Source organism: Mus pahari, chromosome 13, assembly GCF_900095145.1.
Source record: "Mus pahari chromosome 13, PAHARI_EIJ_v1.1, whole genome shotgun sequence".
NCBI classification, from domain to species: domain Eukaryota; kingdom Metazoa; phylum Chordata; class Mammalia; order Rodentia; family Muridae; genus Mus; species Mus pahari.
The window spans coordinates 78,383,516-78,404,190 of record NC_034602.1 but is presented as its reverse complement, the minus strand read 5'-3'; the positions used below and the strand labels follow the sequence as shown (position 1 = coordinate 78,404,190).

The window sequence follows — 20,675 nt, the reverse complement described above, 5'->3', positions numbered from 1 at the left end:
TAAAGGAGGGAAGATGAGAAGAAACCCTTTAAATAGGAAGATTGACTATATAGTCAGTTAATAATGATTGCAAATAAATGTGGAAATGTGTGTATATATATATATATGTATATATATATATATATATATATATATATATATATATATATATATGGAAGTCTTTAAAAGTTTGGACCAAAAAAGTAGTATTCTAGAGGGTTTTTTGTTGTTGTTGTTGTTTATAAAATTTTCAGTTTTCCATGAAGTCACATAAAGCCTTCTGCATTGTCTCGTCTAGCAGGATATTGGTACTCTTGTTCATAGCAGTTAAGAAGAGGAAGTAAGAAAATTAGTGAAAGACAAACATCTGTAAGGATGAAAGCCAGGTGTGAGAGAGTGCCACCTGGGCTTATAGAATCATATTGTTTTACTTTATTTGAACCTGTGAAGTTTTTATCCAATTATTAAGAGAGAACTAATTAAAAGAACATAAAAATTATGAATTTGCATCCATTTGAAAGCTAGAGTTTCTTTTGGTCTCTATACCTGTGTGCACCATCAACCACCTCACATCTGAGTCTCTGGCACCTTTTTCTTCGCAAGTTGAGGCTCATGTTTGGTGATGGTATTTTTAGGCTTTGCTTTCTCCTGGTCCACTGTCTTTGCCTCTTCAATGCCTTTCTGCTCAAATTCCTACGAGATTCCCAGACTGGTGAAAAGGAACCTGTCTACTTTGCTTTCTAGAGCAATAATCCAAAAGGAAAGTTGATATGCTCAATCATTAACAGTTGCTTGAAGATTTGAGTGACTTTTCCAGGGCCACGATAAAGCACTGTGATAAAAAGCAACTCATGGAAGAGTTTATTTTGGCTGATGGCTCCAGGGGCAATGTCCATAACAGCTGGGAGAAATGCTAACAAGCAGGGGGGTGGGGGCAGGAAGTTGAGTGGTCACAGCTTCAGAGTACACACAAAGCCAAGGGAGTGGACTAGAAGTGGCCCAAGGCTCGGAGTCCTCAAAGTCACACCCAGTCCACACTAGCTCCTCAAACATCAAGGCCAATGGGGAACTAAATATTCAAACACATGAGCCTATGACAGGGTATTCTCATTTAAACCACACTACATATATAGAAATCACTGCACAGACTATCAACCTAACGTTATGTGTATAAAAGTAAATGTAAGCATTCATCATTTATTGAAACACCAATACAATAACCTGTGTCCTCAAGATGCTTGTAGCTCACAAGAAAAACTAAAAAACTGAGGCTTTTTGGTTTGGAATGGCATGGCAGGTTTGCAAATGCAACCTCTTCACTGTAGAGACAGGAAGGTTTTGTTGATGTTGCTGTTGATACATTGGCTCCTGAAATCCAGTATGTGGTTGAGGTGGTAATCCCTTTTTGCTTGAGCATATAAAATAACATCCTTTTCTTTTCATCTATAGTTTGATCTTTTCTAGAGTCATTTCATTCATCAAGACCAGGGTCAGCTAACAGGTCCTCTGAGTCTCTTGCAAATCATTTACTCCTTGGTACACCATGCTTTAATTTTTTGAGAGTAGTTTTCTGATAGCTTGTTTGTTTCGTGAATATACTTACAGTATGTTTTTTAAGCTTCATATGTGGAATGTTGACAGCTGCCTGACATGTACATATGATTAAAAACACAATAAATCTTATACTCCCTCAATACCCTGGCTCTTACAAAGCACAATGACTGAGTTTTAGCACATGGATGTTACTGATGTACTTAATGACAACTTATGGCTCTTAGGTAATGTCTATGAAATCACTGATCATCACTGCAACATATCTGGAGATATGTGTTCAGGCAGCCTTAGTGGGTCATGAAACAGTCTTCATTTTGGGTCAGTATCTAAAATCTAGGTATTTTTTTTCCTGTTGAAATTCACAACTGTGTGTGCTAGTATTTATTTATCCAGCATTTGTAGTCTCTCTTGAGTCTCTCTTGACTGTTAAATCCCTAGGAAACAACAACCATCACAAAACCTAATAAAATCTAGCTCCTTCGCATATCTTGCTAATTATACCAGGTAAAATCAAATAATGCTAATAAAATATGATAGTTTTTTTTTTCATTTGGGAGATCTATCACAGACAATTATATGTAAACATGAACTCAAAAGGAGGAAGTTGAGGTTTGGCCATTAATACCAGTGCTCTATAAAATATTCAGAAAGGATGTGCTATATGAGCTGGATATCAAGGAATACATTGGAATTGGGTATTGAAAGGTGGGGGGACCAACTTGTAATAAGGAACTGCAAGTGCAAGCTCATGGTGATTTGATAACCACTGATTTAGTTAGAGTTTCTATTGTTGCAACAAAATCCCCATGACCCAAAAGCAACTTGGGGAGGAAAGGGTTTATTGAGTTTACACTTCTAGATCATAGTCTGTCATTGGAGGAAGTCAGGATGGGAACTCAAGCAGGGTTGGAATGCTGTGGCAGGAGCTGACACAGGCCATGGAGCAGTGTTGCTTACTGGCATGTTTCATATGACTTGCACAGCCTGCTTTCTTATAGAACCCAGGATCACCAGCCCAGGGATGGTGCCACCCACCATGGACTGGGCCCTCCTGCTATTGATCACTAATTAATACAGTGCCTTCCAGCTGGATCACATAAAGGTGTTTGCTCAACTGAGGCTCCTTCCTCTGTGATGACTCTAGCTTGTGTCAAGTTGACACAAAACTGTCCAGTACACCCGCTGTAGGTTTGCCTGTGGGGTAAGTGATGGGGTACTGCAGGGAGACAGGATAGGAGAGACTGGGTAGGAAGCTGAGGCGAAATTTAGGAAATTGGATGTATCATCCTAAGGCACTGGGAATTTTTTGCTAATAAGGAGCTGTAACAGGTTTTGAAGGCGATTCGTGGCTTCTCGGGTGTGGCTTTGGTTGCAGTGGGATGATGGTGAGGTGCTTCCTCTTCTTTACCTCCTCCCTCAACTGTTTTCCAGCTCAGCACCTGTTTTGATCTTCATGAACTTGCCCCTCCCTCTTTCTTCAATACCTGAACTCAAACCCAGAGACTCATGCATTCTACGCAAGCTGTCTACCACCGACCCTCATCCACAGTGCTGTTCGTTTCTTCTCACATTTATATTTTCTGTGCTTTAAGGCCCGTGTTTCTCCCATTAGAATACCATCCGACCACTTGTCTGGTCAGAGCAAATTCAAACTTATTTACCGTTCAGTTCCCCACTCCTTGGATATCAGGGCACTTATCAAAATCCGATGAGAATACTGTAGACAATTAGAGTCTTACATAGCATTACAGTGACTAGTAATGTTAGGTTGGAGTTGAGAGAAAAGATGGACTTGGTCGCAGGAGACCGGTCTGTTCTGAGCATCAGGATGCTCCAGAGATGGGCTGCAGAAGAAAAGTGGGTATGCGACTGTTTGGCATGTTTTGATCAGTGAGACACGATTGTAAAGAATGATAATTTTTCATAGATCAATTCAGAATTCTTTTATGCCTGGCCAGAAGTACCCTGGTTGTTTTGACATGCAAAGGTCTCTTTAAAAATTCACATATCTGAAATATTTATCTGCTTCTCTGAGCAAAACGGCAGTAATTATGCCTAACAGGGACATATGTGTGTGTGTGTGTGTGTGTGTGTATATATATATATATATATATATATATATATATATATATATATATGAAAGCCAAGCTCCATCTTAATCTCTGTTTCCATATAGACTCACGTGTTCCTTTCGATAACTCTGTGAATACAACACTGTGGCAATTCATTTTTACCAGTGTGGAAACTGAGGCACAGATGATGAAATGACATGCCCAGGGTCACATAGCTAGAACCCTAGCTAGAGGCAGGTAGGTGACAGGGCCCATGTTCCTAATCATTCCACCACACTGCCTCTCAAGACCCAATTCACCTGGAAGAAAAATGAGTGTCTCTTTGTTGAAACCAGACAAAGCTGTTCATCAGCTAGTCAGACAAAGGTCAGGCTGTCCTGCCAGGGAAATGCCCTGGAGAAATTATCCTGACCGGGAACAAACCTGGAAGGAATTTTTTTTTTTTCAAGGAAAGAGATACTTGGTTGGATTTTTGCCTTTTTTTGCCCTCTTTATATCATTGGCAACTTCATCAAAGTCAAGGCCATCTGAAAATTGAATTAATATTCTGTTTACCCTTTCTTTCGGGTCATTTAATGAGAACTCTGGGCTCGACCCTGAACTCCTCATTGAACATGTCCAGAGCCCAGTAGGTTGGCACTACGAGTGACATTTTGATCAGCATTACATGTGTCAAATGCATGACTCATAGCAACATCTACACTTAGTGCTTTTCTTATGCCCAACACTGACTCCACGGCACTCTTTGTTTTTCTCGTTCACCTTTTTCTGGCCTTGATTTTTCCAGTACTTTTAGTGCACCATTGTTTTGATGAAAAAAGAAATTGTTATTTGTAATAAATCTATCTTCCCCTTTCTTTAATATTCATCTGGAAGAAGATAACAAAAACAAGTGAATGTTGAGTTACCTCTCCCGGTATAATTCCATGCCATATTTATAAATTCAGAGGTATGAGTTGCTATTACTCTGAAATGAAATTCGTTCTGCCATGCCATGATTTGTGTGTTTGGAAGTATGGTAAAATGTTTAAATCTATCGAGTGGAGAATCCCACTGCCCAGATTGACACCCTCAGCTTGCTCTGTGACTGTGGCTTCGGGAAAATTAACAACTCTGGGTTTCAATTTCCTCAGCTGTAAAGTGAAGACGATATTTGTGAGTGTCTCAAGGATTACTTGATTTTAGTATAGGCTGACATAGGAACAACAATGTCTGGCATCTAGAAAGGTGTGCACGGTGTTAAGTGTTGCAAGTGGATCCTGATGGGGTTGCTTTTACTTGGGGACATATGCTTTCTTTGTCACTACAAAATCATAAAACTATCGTCTTGATCAACATTATTTTAGTCCCCTCTGATTGGGTGAAGTTGGGAATTCAGTATGACACACCCTTAGTTCTTTCTATACCGTGTTTATTTCTTGGCAGCTGATGGGGGCTGGGCCTTTAGGCCTCTTATGGACTACATTAACCAGATGACACACAAACTCAAAATAAGAGTTTCCCAATATTTTTTGCTTTTAAGATTCAGATAAGTAGTCATTCAAAATAAGATTTTTCCTTATGCTATTTTGAAACTTCTGTTTAGCTTAGCGGGAGCTGTTTTATTTGTGAGTAAACACGAGAAGGCCCACTAGCCAGCTTGGGGTGTAGGGGCTTTGGAGGTGTAGGGAACAGACAACTGGTCCTTCTCCTATCAAGAGGTGCACAGTGCCATCTGCTGACAGATCTCTACCACCTCTGAGACAAACTACAAGGCAATGATTTTTTTTTTTCCAGTAATTTTCTTGATAATGATGAATTTCACCTTCCACTTGATTGACATGGAACAAATTTAAATTAAAGCCCCTTTTTTTTAGAGAGAGAGAGAGAGAGAGAGAGAGAGAGAGAGAGAGAGAAGGTGGGCTGTGGCTATGGGTTTTCACAAAACCTCCCCATATACAAGCAGCTGAGTTTGGAAAGGATTTGGCAGAGGTGTGTCGTCCTGCTTGACTTGAGCAACCTATCTATGAGGCAATCAGAACAACTATGGCTACAATTTTTCACCGGGAAACTTGAGGTCCAGAGTGGTTAGGAAACCATTCTAAGGTCCCTTAGCTTATTGTGGGGAAGCTGGAACTAGAATCCAGAACTCTGAACATGTGACCCCACAGAACCTTGCTCATTCTTCCTCCAAGTTTTCTCATCCTGTGTGTGTCGGTGTGACAACACTGTACCTGTAGCACTGACGGGCATGAGGAGATGGAAAGTTGACATCTTACTAAGCATGTATTAAAAGTGAATTATGTATAGGAGTCTTGACCCTTGAGCAGCATGATGGGGAAGATGCAGGTCTTTGCCCAGTATAGACTGCTACTGTTGGCTTTTTCTTATTGGAAGACTCGTTTCTGCTACTGTGAAAATATTGCTCCTCCTTTGACTTTTTTAAAAAACTTTTTTATTGGTTGTTTGTGAATTTCATATCATACAGTGAAATCCAACTCATCTTCCCCTCCCCTAACCTGCTCTCCACCCTTGCAACCTCACAGGACCCCACCCCAACAGAGAAAAAAATATCTCATTGTGTCATAGTATGTCCCACGGTATCATTTTGTTCATTCTCCTTTGCCTGCAAATGTTCATTGCAATGACTTTCTGGTCTATTACAAGGCCTCTGGCTCCTGGCGCTCCTCTCGGATATCCTGTTGTTTCTCTGTGTCATGGAGATCCTGTAGTTTTGGATCTGTAGGACTGGTTTCTTCATGCTGTGCAGCAGTTCATCAATGGCCTAGGCCAATTCAAAGCCCTGGACCTGGGCCTGAGGAGGTATGTGAGCTGGTCAGCCCTTTGGCTCTCCCACTTTCAAACCCTCAAGGCAGGCTCACCAGCAATCCCTAAAACCATGGCCAGCTCTACCCTCTGCCCAGGCGAGGTTCAGGGCCTACTCTCCCGAAAGTTGTTGCCAGTGAGGGACAGGGACAGTTCTCTCATTCTCATGTCCCAGGGAGCTAGCTCTTTCGCCTTCCATAGATGTCAAGGGCTTGTCCCTTGACAATGGAGGAGGACCCAATCAAACCCTTGTGTCAGCTCACCTGCAACTCCCACACCCAGGGACAGCTCTACTGTGCTATCAAAATGAGGGGCAGGGCCAGCTCTGCCACTCTGATGACTCCAGAGCCAGCTCTCCTGCCTGCTATAGATGGTAAGGAGTGAGATGGGGGACATCTCTCCCTCACCCATGTCACCATACTAGTGCAGGCATGTGGTGGGGCCAGCTCTCCCATGCTCTCATTCTCACTCTAGCTTGCCTCCACCCCCACTGTCAGGGTCAGCTGTACTGTGCTTCCTAAGCAGGGCACATGACCCAGTCTGCTGAGTGCTGTAGCTGGCGAGGGACAAGGACAATTCTCATGTTCTCATGACCCAGTCTGCTGAGTGCTGTAGCTGGTGAGGGACAAGGACAATTCTCATGTTCTCATGACCCCACTGCCAGGTCTTCTGCCTGTAGCAGGAGGTGAGGGTAGATGTGGGAGGAGGGTATCTCTCCCCCATCTACACTGCTGCAGGAGAGAAGAGGTAGGGTCGGCTCTCCAATGCTCATATCTTACATCCTCGGGGCTGGCTCACCTGAAACCCCTGGACTTGAGGGAGGGAAGGTTCATTTGCTCTCTTGCTCTCCCATGATGCCCAGGTGAAGGCTGAGGCAAATTCTGCACAGTCTTCAGACATCAACATGTGCCCAGGGCAGCAGCCCAGACCAGAGATGCCATCCTGGCCTTTGGTGGCACTATGCTGCTGCAGACATGGCCCCTGGTAGCAGTGTAAGCTAGGACCCCATCATGGTCCCCAGTGGCATCACCAGCTACTCACCTTATTCTATCCCTTGCTATCCTCAAGTTGCTAGGCATTGAGGGATTTTTGAAGCAATGTGATCTGAGAGATTTAATGTCTGGTCCTTTAATCACTGCATCTCCCAAGAAATTCTGTATAGGACACATTTTCTGGTCTCTTTGGTCTCTGTTATTTTTTTTTTAATGCCATTGTGTCATTGACCAGCTCTCTTATATATCAGTACACAGTGAGTTCAATACTTTGGTGTCCTTTAGCTTATAGTAAGCCAAACTGGCCATGGGTCACCTGCCTGTACTCCTGGGAATGCAAGGGTTCATCACAGAGTTTTTTTTTTTAACCTAGCTTATTGTCTATAGCTACCAAGCTGGATCTTTCTAATTAATGACTATATATAATTAATGCATATATATATATATATATATATATATATATATATATATATATACACACATATACATATATACATATATATGTATATGTATGTATGCAACTTCCACTTAAAGGGACCATAAAGCCTATTTTGTTAGAATATACTTGACCTTTTTTTTTTTTTAGTATTTTCTACCTTAGACTGACCTTTCACATCTATCTTTGGTAGCTTTGTAAATGCTGTGTACAATCTGAATACATAATATACCATCCATCAGTTTAAGGTCTATAATGTTGAAATTATTCCATGCAGTCGTGCTAGAACCTTGAAACATCTAACTAGAGATTTCTTGGCCTGTTTCTTGGTAGGTGTGGCAAGCCAGAGTACCCTGATGCATGAGTTTCATTCTATGATGATTAAATGTTCTGTATTTTCTGGCTTTGTACTCTTCTCTGCAGCTTTTAGATTTGCTAAGCCTTCCACCCAAACCTCCTGGACCTCAAGCGAAGTTGTGGTTAGTTTTCATCTCTCTCCTAGTTTCTGTTAGAAGTTTGAGCCCTTGTTCTGGGGAATAACTCGTAACTGGAATCTAGCCAGGTAACCCTGCCTTTGTCATTTCTGCTAGCATTTGCCAAGTTGGACAGACTTTCTTTGCACTCACTTTGCAGTAGCTTAATCAGAAGATATAATTACAGTGTGCTTTAGATTCCTGTCTGCCAGTAACGCACTGTGTGGTTTAACTTGTCGCTGATGGTCTACAGGCTCCCTGTATGAAACGCAGTTGAGCTGCAACCTAAAATTGCTCTGATTCTAACATCTGTACTATTAAGGTATACAAAATCAGTTCTGAGAAATTCTAGCCTAACTTTCAAAATGAAATAATGATATGGGAGTCAATTGAGCTCTTCAGGGTTGAGTCCAGAACTGACATCTCTAATAAGCACTTGTACGGTCTCCTTAATAATGCATAGTCTGAAAAGTATTTATCCCACAGTAGTGCTAAAAAAGCATTGCCCAAGCTGCTCTGTCCTGGGGGATGATGGGAAAGCTACCTACTTGCTGACTCACAGATTGATCTCCAGAGCTTCGATACAGAAACCCTTCAACCAAGATAGTATGTTTGCAAGCCATGAGGGCCATACTTGCCATTGTCTGCCTTCTTCTGTGAGTGGCCACAAGACAACAGAAGAACAGAAAATAATGAGTCATAGTTTTATTTAATTTGTTTTATGTGAGTGTTGTGTTAAATGTAGGCACATACACACAATTTGTCTAATAAATCTCTTCCTAACATGTCTGTATTAATTTTTCTCTGTACTTTCCAAAAACTNGATAATTCATGTATCCAAAGGTTGCTCCAAAACAAAAGACAAATTACTTCATTTTGGAGATTGGCTTAAGCTAAATTTAAAAACAATGTAAGTTGCCCAATCTGAACTGGCGTGGCTGATCTCTTAAATGTTGTGTCTTGAAATCCTCTGCATTGCCTTTCTTGTAGCAACTGTCTCTTTTGTCTCCAGGTAAATGAAATCTACCATGATGAGTCCCTCGGAGTGCATATAAATGTGGTCCTGGTACGAATGATTATGCTTGGTTATGCAAAGGTAAAATACCTTAATGTGGGCTGTAAAAATTAAGACTAGATTAGCCAGTAAAAGATTGGGCGGCAAAACTACTTTCAATCTTATGTAGACTCGTGGTTATAAAGCTGGGGAGGAGAATCTTCCAGAATGAGAAGAGAATGTTAAATTAGAGCAACTTTTTGTTAGAGGCAGCTCTCATATAGTTCATATTGGACTAAGATTCCCTATGAGGTCAAAGATGACCTTCAGCTACTGAGCTTCCTAACTCGGCCTCCTAAATGTTGGCATTATAAGCATGCACTAACATACCCAATGTATAATCTGCACTTGGAATATGTCCATGAAGAAAACAAAAACATATTTTTTTTATCTAAAACAGAATTTAAATGTCTATATTTAAATGTAAAGCGCCCTGAATATTTTTTGAATTGAAAAGTTTTAATCTCTTTGAAAACAGAAAGTTGAATCAAAATGCATGCCGTAGCTATCCTTGCCATATAATGGGAAACCTGTGTATATCAATATTAGATGTGGTCCTGTCCTTGGAAATAATTAACTTCCTTTGAGAAGCCTGACTCCCTTGCCAGTGTTCATATTTAAAATAATGAATGTCTTCCCATCACTAATCTTCCCTGCGAGGAAACACTCGTGAACTTTTTGGGAAAACCTTAGTCTTTGAGAGTTTGTGTTTCTTTATGATCTACGGATAGGCTACCCTGATCTTCAACTTCTTTCAGAAGCCTGATGTATGTGGTGCTGTTAGGAAGAAACAAGCTAACCCCAGCTGGAACTCCTAACAGCCTTCAGTTGATTGTTTGGCAAACTGTATGATTAGCATATAGTAGACCATGCTAAGTTTATTAAAAATGTAAACACTGATAATAGCATTTGCTGAAATTTAACAAAACTGTGGGTCCTTTAGACAATTAGGAACTCACTTAGGATTCCAATTTCTCTTTCTGTTAGAAACACTTTGGAAATGAAAAACCCTGTGTTTTTAAGGGATGGGCTCTTTTACCCCTCAACCCTTTACCCCTCAACTTTTTAACTTCAGACTGCGATGTGTGTGTGTGTGTGTGTGTGTGTGTGTGTGTGTGTGTGTGTAATGTGTGCATATATGTCCACTAAAGTTACCAGATAAGAGACCAAACCCTGTCATTATCATGAGGTTAAAAAGCTATTCCCTTCCCCCAGGCGAATCTAGTATTATTTGACTGTTCCCCATAATATACTATAAAGTGTGGCCAGTTCTGCCAAATCTTGAAAGAACTTATTTCCTCCTTCATACAGATTATTTTTGGACCAAAAGAATACACAAAAATCTTAGATAAGATCTTCGACTTTCATATCTCTAGAAAAAGTGGCATGTAAGAATCTCTCCCAGAATTTGTCCTTAATGTGTAAAACCTAAAATTTGAATACAACCAGGAAATATTTTAGACTTCTAAAAATTCTCCTCGAAATGATTATCCATACCGAGTCACTGCAGAGAAGTGAATCCTCACTTCCAACTCTGCTATGCGTGTTTCTGCGGACATTACCACAGTGGCATGTGACCTCCTCACAAGGAGGTCTTTTAATTGGTCTTTAGAATTCATAAATCAAAGTTGATCCCAAAAATAACATTTCTGAATCATCATTGAAATTATCCCAGAATCCAAATCATAAAATGTGTGTCTAACATATTCTCTTCTTTTAGTCCATCAGTCTCATCGAAAGGGGAAACCCATCCAGGAGCCTGGAGAATGTGTGCCGATGGGCTTGCCAGCAACAGAAACCTGATCCTAACCACGCTGAACACCATGATCATGCAATTTTTTTAACCAGGCAAGACTTTGGGCCTGCTGGAATGCAAGGTATTACTAGTACTGTGTAGACAAAAAAAAAAAAAAAAAAATTAAGGGCCTGGGTTTTCAAGCAAAACCCCAAGTCAAACAGGCTGTGCAAATGTTCACATCTCCCCACCACTTTCCACCACCCACCAGGCCAAGTGTACCTTTTCCCCACTCTTTTTCTTCCAGTGACTTTTTTTTTTTAGAATCCACAATGTTAAATGCTACTTAAGCACTGTTGTAAGTTATGCTTGCCTTTAAAATAATGGCTGTCCGTTTGGGGATATGGAAACATCATGCAGCGTGATTTCCACTAACTGTTCAGAACATGAGTGGCTCCTGCTAACAGTCTTTTCTTCCAAAGCCAGGTTACATTTATCGAATAAGCTCTGGTGGAGAGTACAGTGCGGAGAAAGACTGATGGTTTTCTTTCCCGCATTGGTGGGATTTCTGGCTCCTTCCGTTAGAACCAAGATAGGAAGAGTCATTTAGTAAAACAGAAAGATAAGTTGAAATGGTAACCCCAGGTAATCCCTTCTTGCTTTCCCAAGAGAACATGGCTCACTGGTAACAGAGAAGTAATGCTGCCCCTATTTATATATATGAAAATAAAAGTGACTGTCCTTATCTGCAGGATATGCTCCCGTCACTGGCATGTGTCACCCAGTGAGAAGTTGCACTCTGAATCATGAAGATGGTTTTTCATCTGCTTTTGTAGTAGCCCATGAAACTGGCCATGTGTAAGTCACTGTTGACAGCTTTTCTACCATTGTTCTTCACATTGAGCAAAAGCGAATGCCGGTATGTGTTCTCATCCTTTGCCAAGTGTGAGGCACTTAAAGCAGTAAAGGGTCATGCACTGAAACTCAATGAGTAACTCTGTCTGGCTGAGCCTGCCTGTGCCATGCCTCTGATGGCTACAGAATAAGAAATGCATCTCACTAGACTGTTCTCAATATCAGAATCCAAGGCATCTCCAAGGAAGCCATGTTGAGCTGAAAAAAGTATGTCTTTCCCAACATGTGTTGTAAGACAGGGAAATCCAAGCCATGGATCTGCGATTCTTACCCATGAAGTCTCCTTTGCGTTCTAGGTTGGGCATGGAGCATGATGGGCAAGGCAATCGGTGCGGCGATGAGACCGCCATGGGCAGCGTCATGGCGCCGCTGGTGCAAGCTGCCTTCCATCGCTACCACTGGTCCAGATGCAGTGGTCAGGAACTGAAGAGATACATCCAGTACGTGCCTCGTCGTACGTCATGCCCTGCTGTGTAGACACACATATGACCTCAGAGGTGTCGACCCAAAAGATTCTCCAACGTCACACAATGGGTTAAGCCATGAGCCTAACACTTAAGAGTAGTTTTATCTGGCATGGGGTTTACTTGGGCCTGGGTAGATTCCTTGTGACTGGTGGCCAGATTTGTCCTAAGGATAGAAACAGGGTGTTTATATGGTTCCTGTGTTTAACCCTGTTTATACCTCTTAGTCGTATGGTGCAAGACTACCACACTTCATGTAGGGTCACTTGGTGTCATGGGTAATGCTGTAGCACCACTATATCCCAGAAGTGTGCGTGGTTCCCTTTCCCAGAATTAGCAGAGATGAGAGATGAGTGAAATAAAACCCAAATCCTTAAAATCCATGTTTCTGGGAACCTGCTCTATGTGCTGAACAAACCCCAGAGAAGCTGAGCTGAGAGTCCACTCCCTTTAAGATCTGATTTCAGCCCTGAGAATTTAAATACACTTACTGTCTTCCTCCCACAGTTCCTATGACTGCCTCCTTGATGACCCCTTTGAACACGACTGGCCCAAACTCCCAGAACTTCCTGGAATTAATTACTCCATGGATGAGCAATGCCGTTTTGATTTTGGCGTTGGGTACAAAATGTGTACTGCGGTAAGTGATCCACTGTCAACTTAGACATCTTATCTTGAAACTTGTCTGTGTCATTCCTGTTGGGTGTGCTTTGCAGACTCAGTGGGACAAGTGTGAAGATACCTAAGGTTATCTCTCGTTTGCTGTGTTGATGGAGCTAAAGTAGATGCTTTGGGTACATAGCCTGAATTAATCCTCGTGAGAGATAAAAAAAGGAGATAGAAAGATCAAAGGGTTTTAGTTTATAATTATTTCTTTTATTTTTTTCAAGATTGCAATATCATTCCACCATTGCCCCCTCCCAAATATCTCTCCTTGCTCTTTTTCAAATTCATAGCTTTTAAAATTATAGCTGTTGTTACAGATACATACATTAGTGTTTATATATGTGTATGTGAACATGTGTGTGTGTGTGTGTGTGTGTGTGTGTGTGTGTGTGTGTGTATTTATCCACACATTACAGAAGTGGCAGAAAGATTTCAAGGCTTATCTTTAGGATGAAAAAGCCGAGATTGCAGAACTTCTCAGGCCATTTACTCACACCTGGTAAGACTAGCTAGCTGCACATAGCCTGAGGCTCTGCAGCTCAAGACAACTGTGCTCTGTTCTTCCCCTAGCTTGTTACCTTCAGAAATGACGTTGAGCTTCTCTGATGGCCAGTATTCTACATGTTTGTGGCTAAAGAAAATGATTACCATGGTAGATTAGAAGGAACTCAAATGGAATAGTATTGTGAAAAGTATGTGGGTGCACGCCTGGAATCACGGCACTTGAGACTGAGGCAGGAGGAAAACGAGTTTGAAGCCAGGCTTCACTCACCTGTTTACTGTATGCAGGACCAGCCTGGGCTATAAAATGAAGCTGTTTTGTGTGCTTTTAGTTATGTTTCTACTTTTCACTAGTTAGATGCTATGGTAATGGATGTCAGACAGAGTATGTCGGGTCTGACACTACATCCAGGAACTCGAGTACAATCGGTGACATCTCTGGCTTAGTTTTCTTGCATCTGAACTGTGGGTCACGATGGCATTTATCTCTTACAGTTTATGTGGGGATGAAGTGGGATGATGTAATTAATGCTCGTAGCACTTACACTTGCCATTGCTGCTTCAGAAAAGAGCATTCAGACCTGGAACCCTAAGGCCAGTGCTTATTTCTTGACATGTTACCACTTTGGCTATCAGCTTGAAATTAAAACAGCACTCCCCCCCACACACATCAAATACTATGACATGAAGAAGGCATGTATAAAATACGGTTGGCAAACATCCCGCTGTCTGAGGGGTCACCCATCCTTTGCTCCTTTTTCTTCCAGTTCCGAACCTTTGACCCATGTAAACAGCTGTGGTGCAGTCACCCCGACAACCCCTACTTCTGTAAGACCAAGAAAGGGCCCCCACTCGATGGGACCGAGTGTGCTGCTGGCAAGGTGAGTGTGTCTGCTGGCTAAGCTCCAGTGAGTGCTGTGGGGGAACCCTTTAAAGTCTAGCTGACGATGATCGCTGCTGGCCTATAATCTTTCTGTTGTACCTGTGGGCTCCTTTTGGTAAGTCACTAAGATGGTGTTCTAGCCTCCGGGGCTGCTACCACAAACTGATGGTTCAAACCCCTAGGAGTTTGTTCTGTAATAGCTCTTGAGGGCAAGAATCAGTTATGCAGAGGTGAAGTCGGCATATAGACATATTCCCTCCAAGACTATATGGCCTTTGGTTCCTATCCTCTCCCGGTTTCTGGCTACCTTCCTCCCACATGGTGGCCCCACCCTTCTGATGTCTGACAGTGGGTCTATATTCCCTCTATCCCTTTCTGAATCTTTTCATGATGGTTTGAGTCTACCTAGATATCTCAGGATCATTTTTTTTAACTTAAAATCTTTAACTGAATCATGTTTACAAAGAATCTTTTACTGAATAAGGTCACTTTCACAGGCCCAGATGTTAGATAATTTGGGGCCTGGGGGGACCACACCATTTGGCTCTCTGTGGCCAAGAGGAAAGGCAGTAGGGACAGCAGATCTCTGGCCCCTGCTACTGGGGTCTGATTTACTTGCTGGCATGGTGTCCCTTGTGAAAGCTGCCCAGAAATAAAAGGCATGTGAATTTATACAGAAGATTTGGCCTCACTCCTCAGGGATGGATGCCCAAAGGTTTTAAATCTCAGAGTGTGTAGTTGCGACTGAATGCTTAGAAGTTGGCTGGGTGCCAAGGTGTGCTTCTCTTAAGGGCAGAGAGCCCAAAACAAAGGCACGCCGAGAATGCAAGTCAAAGAGCCTTGACTAGTCTAGAAATAATAGATTGTAGATAGGACCAAGTACTGACAGAAAAGATTAATGCAACTTCTACCTTTTCAAAAGGTTGATTTCAAACATACATGTACAGTTCTTTTTTTAAAATTTTTTTATTAGATACTTTCTTTATTTACATTTACATGTACAGTTCTTATATGAAGTATGCATACTAATAAAAATCTGCTATTACAAGCACTTGCATTCTGTCAGACACTGTGGCAACTACTATATCTATATCTATATCTATATCTATATCTATCTATCTATCTATCTATCTATATCTACCTATCTATCTATCTATCTATATATATATATTCTTCCTTTGGGAAGAGTTAATAAATATGCCTTCAACTAAAAATAAGAGCAATAATGAGTAGAATCACTTCTGACTTATAAAAAAGTTATGCTATAATCAATTTTAAATCTATCTCCTCTCTATATAATTGTATCCTAGTACAAGTTTTTTGCCTGTAGAGTACAAAAAGGCATCTGAAATTTCTGGAAAGAAAGCAATCTCTTCCCTCCGAGTATGAACCTGCCAGTGCAGCGCTGGGCGCCATCAGCGCTGGGCGTCATCAGCGCTGGGCGTCATCGAGGACTCTCCTGAGTAGCATTGTAGCTGTGAAACCCCTCCTTCTTCATACACTCCCGTGGCCTCTAAACAATTCATGATTTTTTTTGAATATCTTGATTTTACTTATCTAAAAGGTAAATAACATCTAACCCATCCATTTCTCAGATTCATACCTTAATATTCTATGAAGCTAAAGGTGCTTTGAAAGCAGAAGATAGTCTTAACCAACTTATTTTTTAAGTTGAGTCATATTTGCATGTCATTGTTTTAAATGGGGGGCATATTAGCATTTAAGCCCCTGCTGATAGAAGCAATGAGAAGTGGAACCAAGAATGATATCTACTGGGCAGGCTGGACACTCATTTGTGATGTACCATTTCAAAACTTATCCAAGTAAATGCTATCTTACTTTTATAAAAAAAGAAAAAAGCTTTATTTTTTAGAGATGTCTAAGAATGTGCCTATACATAACATGTATATGCATGTGAGCGAGTACCCACAGAGGCCAGAAAAGGGCATCTGATCCCCTGGACTAAAAATTACAGATGGTTGTAAGCCGTCCAATGTGGATGATGGGAACAAGACCCAAGTCCTCTGCTGGAGAGCAGCAAGCGCTCTTCACCAGCTCCAAATTTGGCTTAAAATGATGGATCTAAGTTTTCCTTTGATAGGATACCTTTGTGCAGCAAATGCCTATGGGTACGTTAAATCCGTATTTAACTGGAGGGAGAGTAAGGATTGAAGACCTTCTCATAGCATTTCATGAATAATGCGTTTAACGACTCATAATTACCTTCTCTTGTTTCCCTAAGTGGTGCTATAAAGGACACTGCATGTGGAAGAATGCTAACCAGCAAAAGCAAGATGGCAACTGGGGGTCATGGACCAAATTCGGCTCCTGCTCTAGGACGTGTGGAACGGGTGTTCGTTTTAGGACACGCCAATGCAACAATCCCACGTGAGTGCGACCCCGCAATTCCCGTTGCTTTCTGATACACCAGACAGTGATTCATTGTTGTTACTAGTGTTTTCTCTCTCCATCCTCTGTTTTTTGAGTGAGATGAAAGAAAGTACTGCTCACCGCCAAAGCGGTGGACAGTAGGCAGTGATGAGCAAGAGACATGCAAACAAAGAGGAGATATTTTTTTTTAAGAACTTGACATATGGAACTATTAGGAAATGGACCAGAGAGAAGAGGTAGTGTGTGCCCTGTAAGCTGTGATGTGTCCACGAAGAAGCAGAGAGGCATTGGGCAGAAGTACCAACAGCATCAGCTGAGTTCTAGAAGGTTGGTACAGCTGCTTCAGTGTAGAAGCACAGAAAGATGGGGGAAGGGGCAGTCTGGCAGGGACTCTGAGAAGAAAAGACATCCATCCACTCAACCGGACAAAATTCATGCGAGCCTAGAAAAAGTGATGGAATTATCCAGCTTTGATATGCTAACTCGTCAGGCTGAGGTTTAACCTGCAAGCAGCCCTTTCTCTGTGCTGGCAAAACAATGGCTCTGCGCATGACTTGTATAAAGACTACTGATGGCTACACACTGTCTTCACAGGCAGCATTAGAAGTAACAAGATCCAAAGCATGGCAGTAAGAGTTACAAGTTCACCACAAGCCATGGTCAAGTCTAAATGCTTTCAAACTGCCATCCCATCGAAGCCTTACCCTTTCCTTGTCGGGGAAATTATTCCATTTTGCATTTGACATAGGCGGAAGCAGAGACACGGATTATAGGCTCAGGGATTCTTTGGGTTGCACCTGCATGTTTTATATACGGTTGGAAATATCATCTTCAGTTCACGTGCATGCTTTTCACCTGTCATGAAGAAAACAAACCATTTGAAACCTAAATCAGGTTGCGTTGGGGCGGGGGTCTTTACCCCTCAGCACAGGGAGAAGGGTCCATTTGGAGAGACCCTAGACATTGGAAGGACGGCACCATTCAGCCTGTGCTGGCAGCTCAGGCACTTGGCTCTCTGCCCAGCAGCGCTGCTTCTGTGGGCCTGAGCTGCTGGGCTGATGCCAGGCAGCCTTTGAAACGTTGTCTTTTCTCTAGGCCCATCAATGGTGGGCAGGACTGCCCTGGTGTTAATTTTGAGTACCAGCTTTGTAATACAGAAGAATGCCAAAAGCACTTTGAGGACTTCAGGGCCCAGCAGTGCCAACAGCGTAACTCACACTTTGACTACCAGAATACCAAACACCACTGGCTGCCGCATGAACATCCCGACTGTGAGTGCATACCATTCTTTTGCTTGCTGTGTGGATGGTCACTTAGTGTTTAAGCCTTGCCGACACCAAGCCCTTGTGCTCTTGTGTCCCGCCTGTGTGGTAGCATAAGAAGTCAGGTACTTATGAGGCCAGGCATTTCAGGTTCCCAAGAATCAAGCTGAAGGGTGCCTTTCTCCTGAGAGGTAGGTATTGTGACAGACATGAATGCTATCTGGCAAATAGCCCTGTCAACACCCCCATGGGAAATGACATTGAATCACCTGATTCGACTGAAATCCTCAACTGAGAAATAATCACAGTCCAGGGGAAAGAGTCCATTTATAGCCAAGTCAGGATGAAAACAGAAAGGGACAACTGAGGTGCCCGTGTATTAAAGACATCATAGCCTCATCTAAGCGAGTTATTAAAAATACTCCTGGAAATTTTCTTCTAATGCTTGACTTCTTCTGATTAAATTCTGGGTTCGATGGGCTCAAAGTGAAATCTCTTCTCTTACCTCTGTGTGGCTGATCGGTGTGTATACCACTGAGTTCATCCGACTGCTCTTTTAAAAGAAATGCAAGCATGGATAGGTCAAAGTTGAACACTTTAGAATAAATGCATTATTTTCTAATTTACTTTAGTGAACTGAGTCAACATAAATTATCAATTATGCAGATGCTACAAAGGGCACAGATATCAGCTGAGTGATAGGGTGAGACCAAAGACTAAGGCAGTCAGTGTTTAGAATGTTAATAAAGTAAAATTGGCTTTGAGTCAAAGCTTGCTAAAAAGCTAATGTAGGTGACATCAGGGTTTTCCAGCATAGCCTGCCTGGGGTAGTCTCAGTCTATATCTGGCTGATGTCCCTATAAAGTTAATATCCCTTATTATCCTAACAATGGTCTACTTTAGATGACATAAAATAATCATTCACATTGACACAAATATGCATGGTGGCATATCTGCACTTTCCATCCTCTCCCTATTGTATTCATCCAGTGTTTCATTTGCTTTTTAGGAACCCATATTGAAATGTTGTATCTTAAAGTAAACTGTGCTAGTCAAACATCCTATTTTATAAAAATTATTAATTTAAGCCTGCCTCTTATGCAGCCAAGAAAAGATGCCACCTTTACTGTCAGTCCAAAGAGACTGGGGATGTTGCTTACATGAAACAACTGGTGCATGACGGAACACGCTGCTCTTACAAAGATCCATACAGCATATGTGTGCGAGGAGAGTGTGTGGTGAGTTCAAACTACTGCCTTCACAGTATCCTCCAGCATCCCACAGCATCATCCAACACCCCCTTCTCAGCATCCTCCAACATCCCCAGCATCTCCCAGCAACCCCTGGTATCTCCCAGTATCCCTTAGCATCCCTCAGCATCCTCCAACACCTCACAGCATCCTCCAGCATCCTCTAACACCTTCCAGCATCCCACAGCATCACACAGCATCCCCCAGCATCCCTCAGCACCCTCTGATACCTTCCAGCAACCCCCAGCATCCTCTAACACCTCCGAATATCCCCCAGCATCCCTCAGAATGCCCCAACATCCTCTAACACCTCTCAGCATCCCCCAGCATCTTCCAGCATCCTTGAGCTTATTTGGTGTCTGAGAGAGGCATTGATCTCTCCACTGTAAAATAAGTGTATTTAGGATCCTTCAATACATGTATGTGTATTACATTTTAGTTTAAATATTATTCTAATCAAAACCCAATTCTAAGTTTGTTTAAAAGATTAATGCAGTAATCCTTTCCTTTTACCGTATCTTCCAAGTAGTTCTATACTTAAATGCTGAATTCTATGTCAGGCTCCAAAATGTAGGCAATGAAATAGCTTTGTCTCATTTAGTCTTTTTGCTATGTACTTTGTTTCCTTGTTCATATGTAGCTGTTACTGTAAACATCCAAATTATGTGGAACAGTGGTGCGAACATCCATTTCCTTTCAGTTAGCAAAACTGCAGCATGCTGTTGTGTCCCTATAACAGAATACCATAGGCTGGGTAATTTATAAAACCAAAAGAAAGCAAAGTGAGTTTAGGTGCTTTGGCTGATGGTTCTGGGTCTGGAAAGACCAAATGTGGTGATGGGTCATCCATGCTAGAAGGCTTAGAAGGGGAAGGGAGACTAGGAACTGAAGATAGAAAGAGGCAGTCACACTTAGGACACACCCACTCTCTTGGTAAGTATCCTATCTCTGTGACAAGAACATTAAAATTTCCTTTGTGAAGAGATCTAATCATCATCTAATCATGGCAGCTTTTTGTTTAGTTTTCTTGTCTTGAGATAGCATCTCACTCTATAGCCCAGGCTGGTTCCAAACTTATTGTGATCTTTCCTCCTGCCCCAGCCTTTGCAGTGCTGAGATTAGACACCTGTCAGCCCACACCTGTAAGCCCACACCTGTCGGCCCCCACCTGTCAGCCCCCACCTGTCAGCCCCCACCTGTCAGCCCCCACCTGTCAGCCCACACCTGTCAGCCCCCACCTGTC

The 20,675-nt window shown here is 42.0% G+C and overlaps 1 protein-coding gene across 3 annotated transcripts in view; it reads left to right on the top strand.

Moving 5' to 3' along the window:
- Adamts3 (ADAM metallopeptidase with thrombospondin type 1 motif 3) overlaps positions 1-20,675 on the top strand; it is a 200,467-nt gene that overhangs the window by 155,427 nt on the left and 24,365 nt on the right. For all 3 annotated transcript variants that reach the window (XM_021210585.2, XM_021210586.2, XM_029545373.1), the window contains exons 6-14: positions 9,324-9,407; positions 11,086-11,242; positions 11,853-11,958; positions 12,312-12,455; positions 12,987-13,119; positions 14,414-14,527; positions 16,772-16,917; positions 18,016-18,191; positions 19,287-19,420. In XM_021210585.2, coding sequence (XP_021066244.1) covers positions 9,324-9,407; positions 11,086-11,242; positions 11,853-11,958; positions 12,312-12,455; positions 12,987-13,119; positions 14,414-14,527; positions 16,772-16,917; positions 18,016-18,191; positions 19,287-19,420 — 1,194 coding nt within the window. The remainder of the gene's footprint in view (positions 1-9,323; positions 9,408-11,085; positions 11,243-11,852; positions 11,959-12,311; positions 12,456-12,986; positions 13,120-14,413; positions 14,528-16,771; positions 16,918-18,015; positions 18,192-19,286; positions 19,421-20,675) is intronic.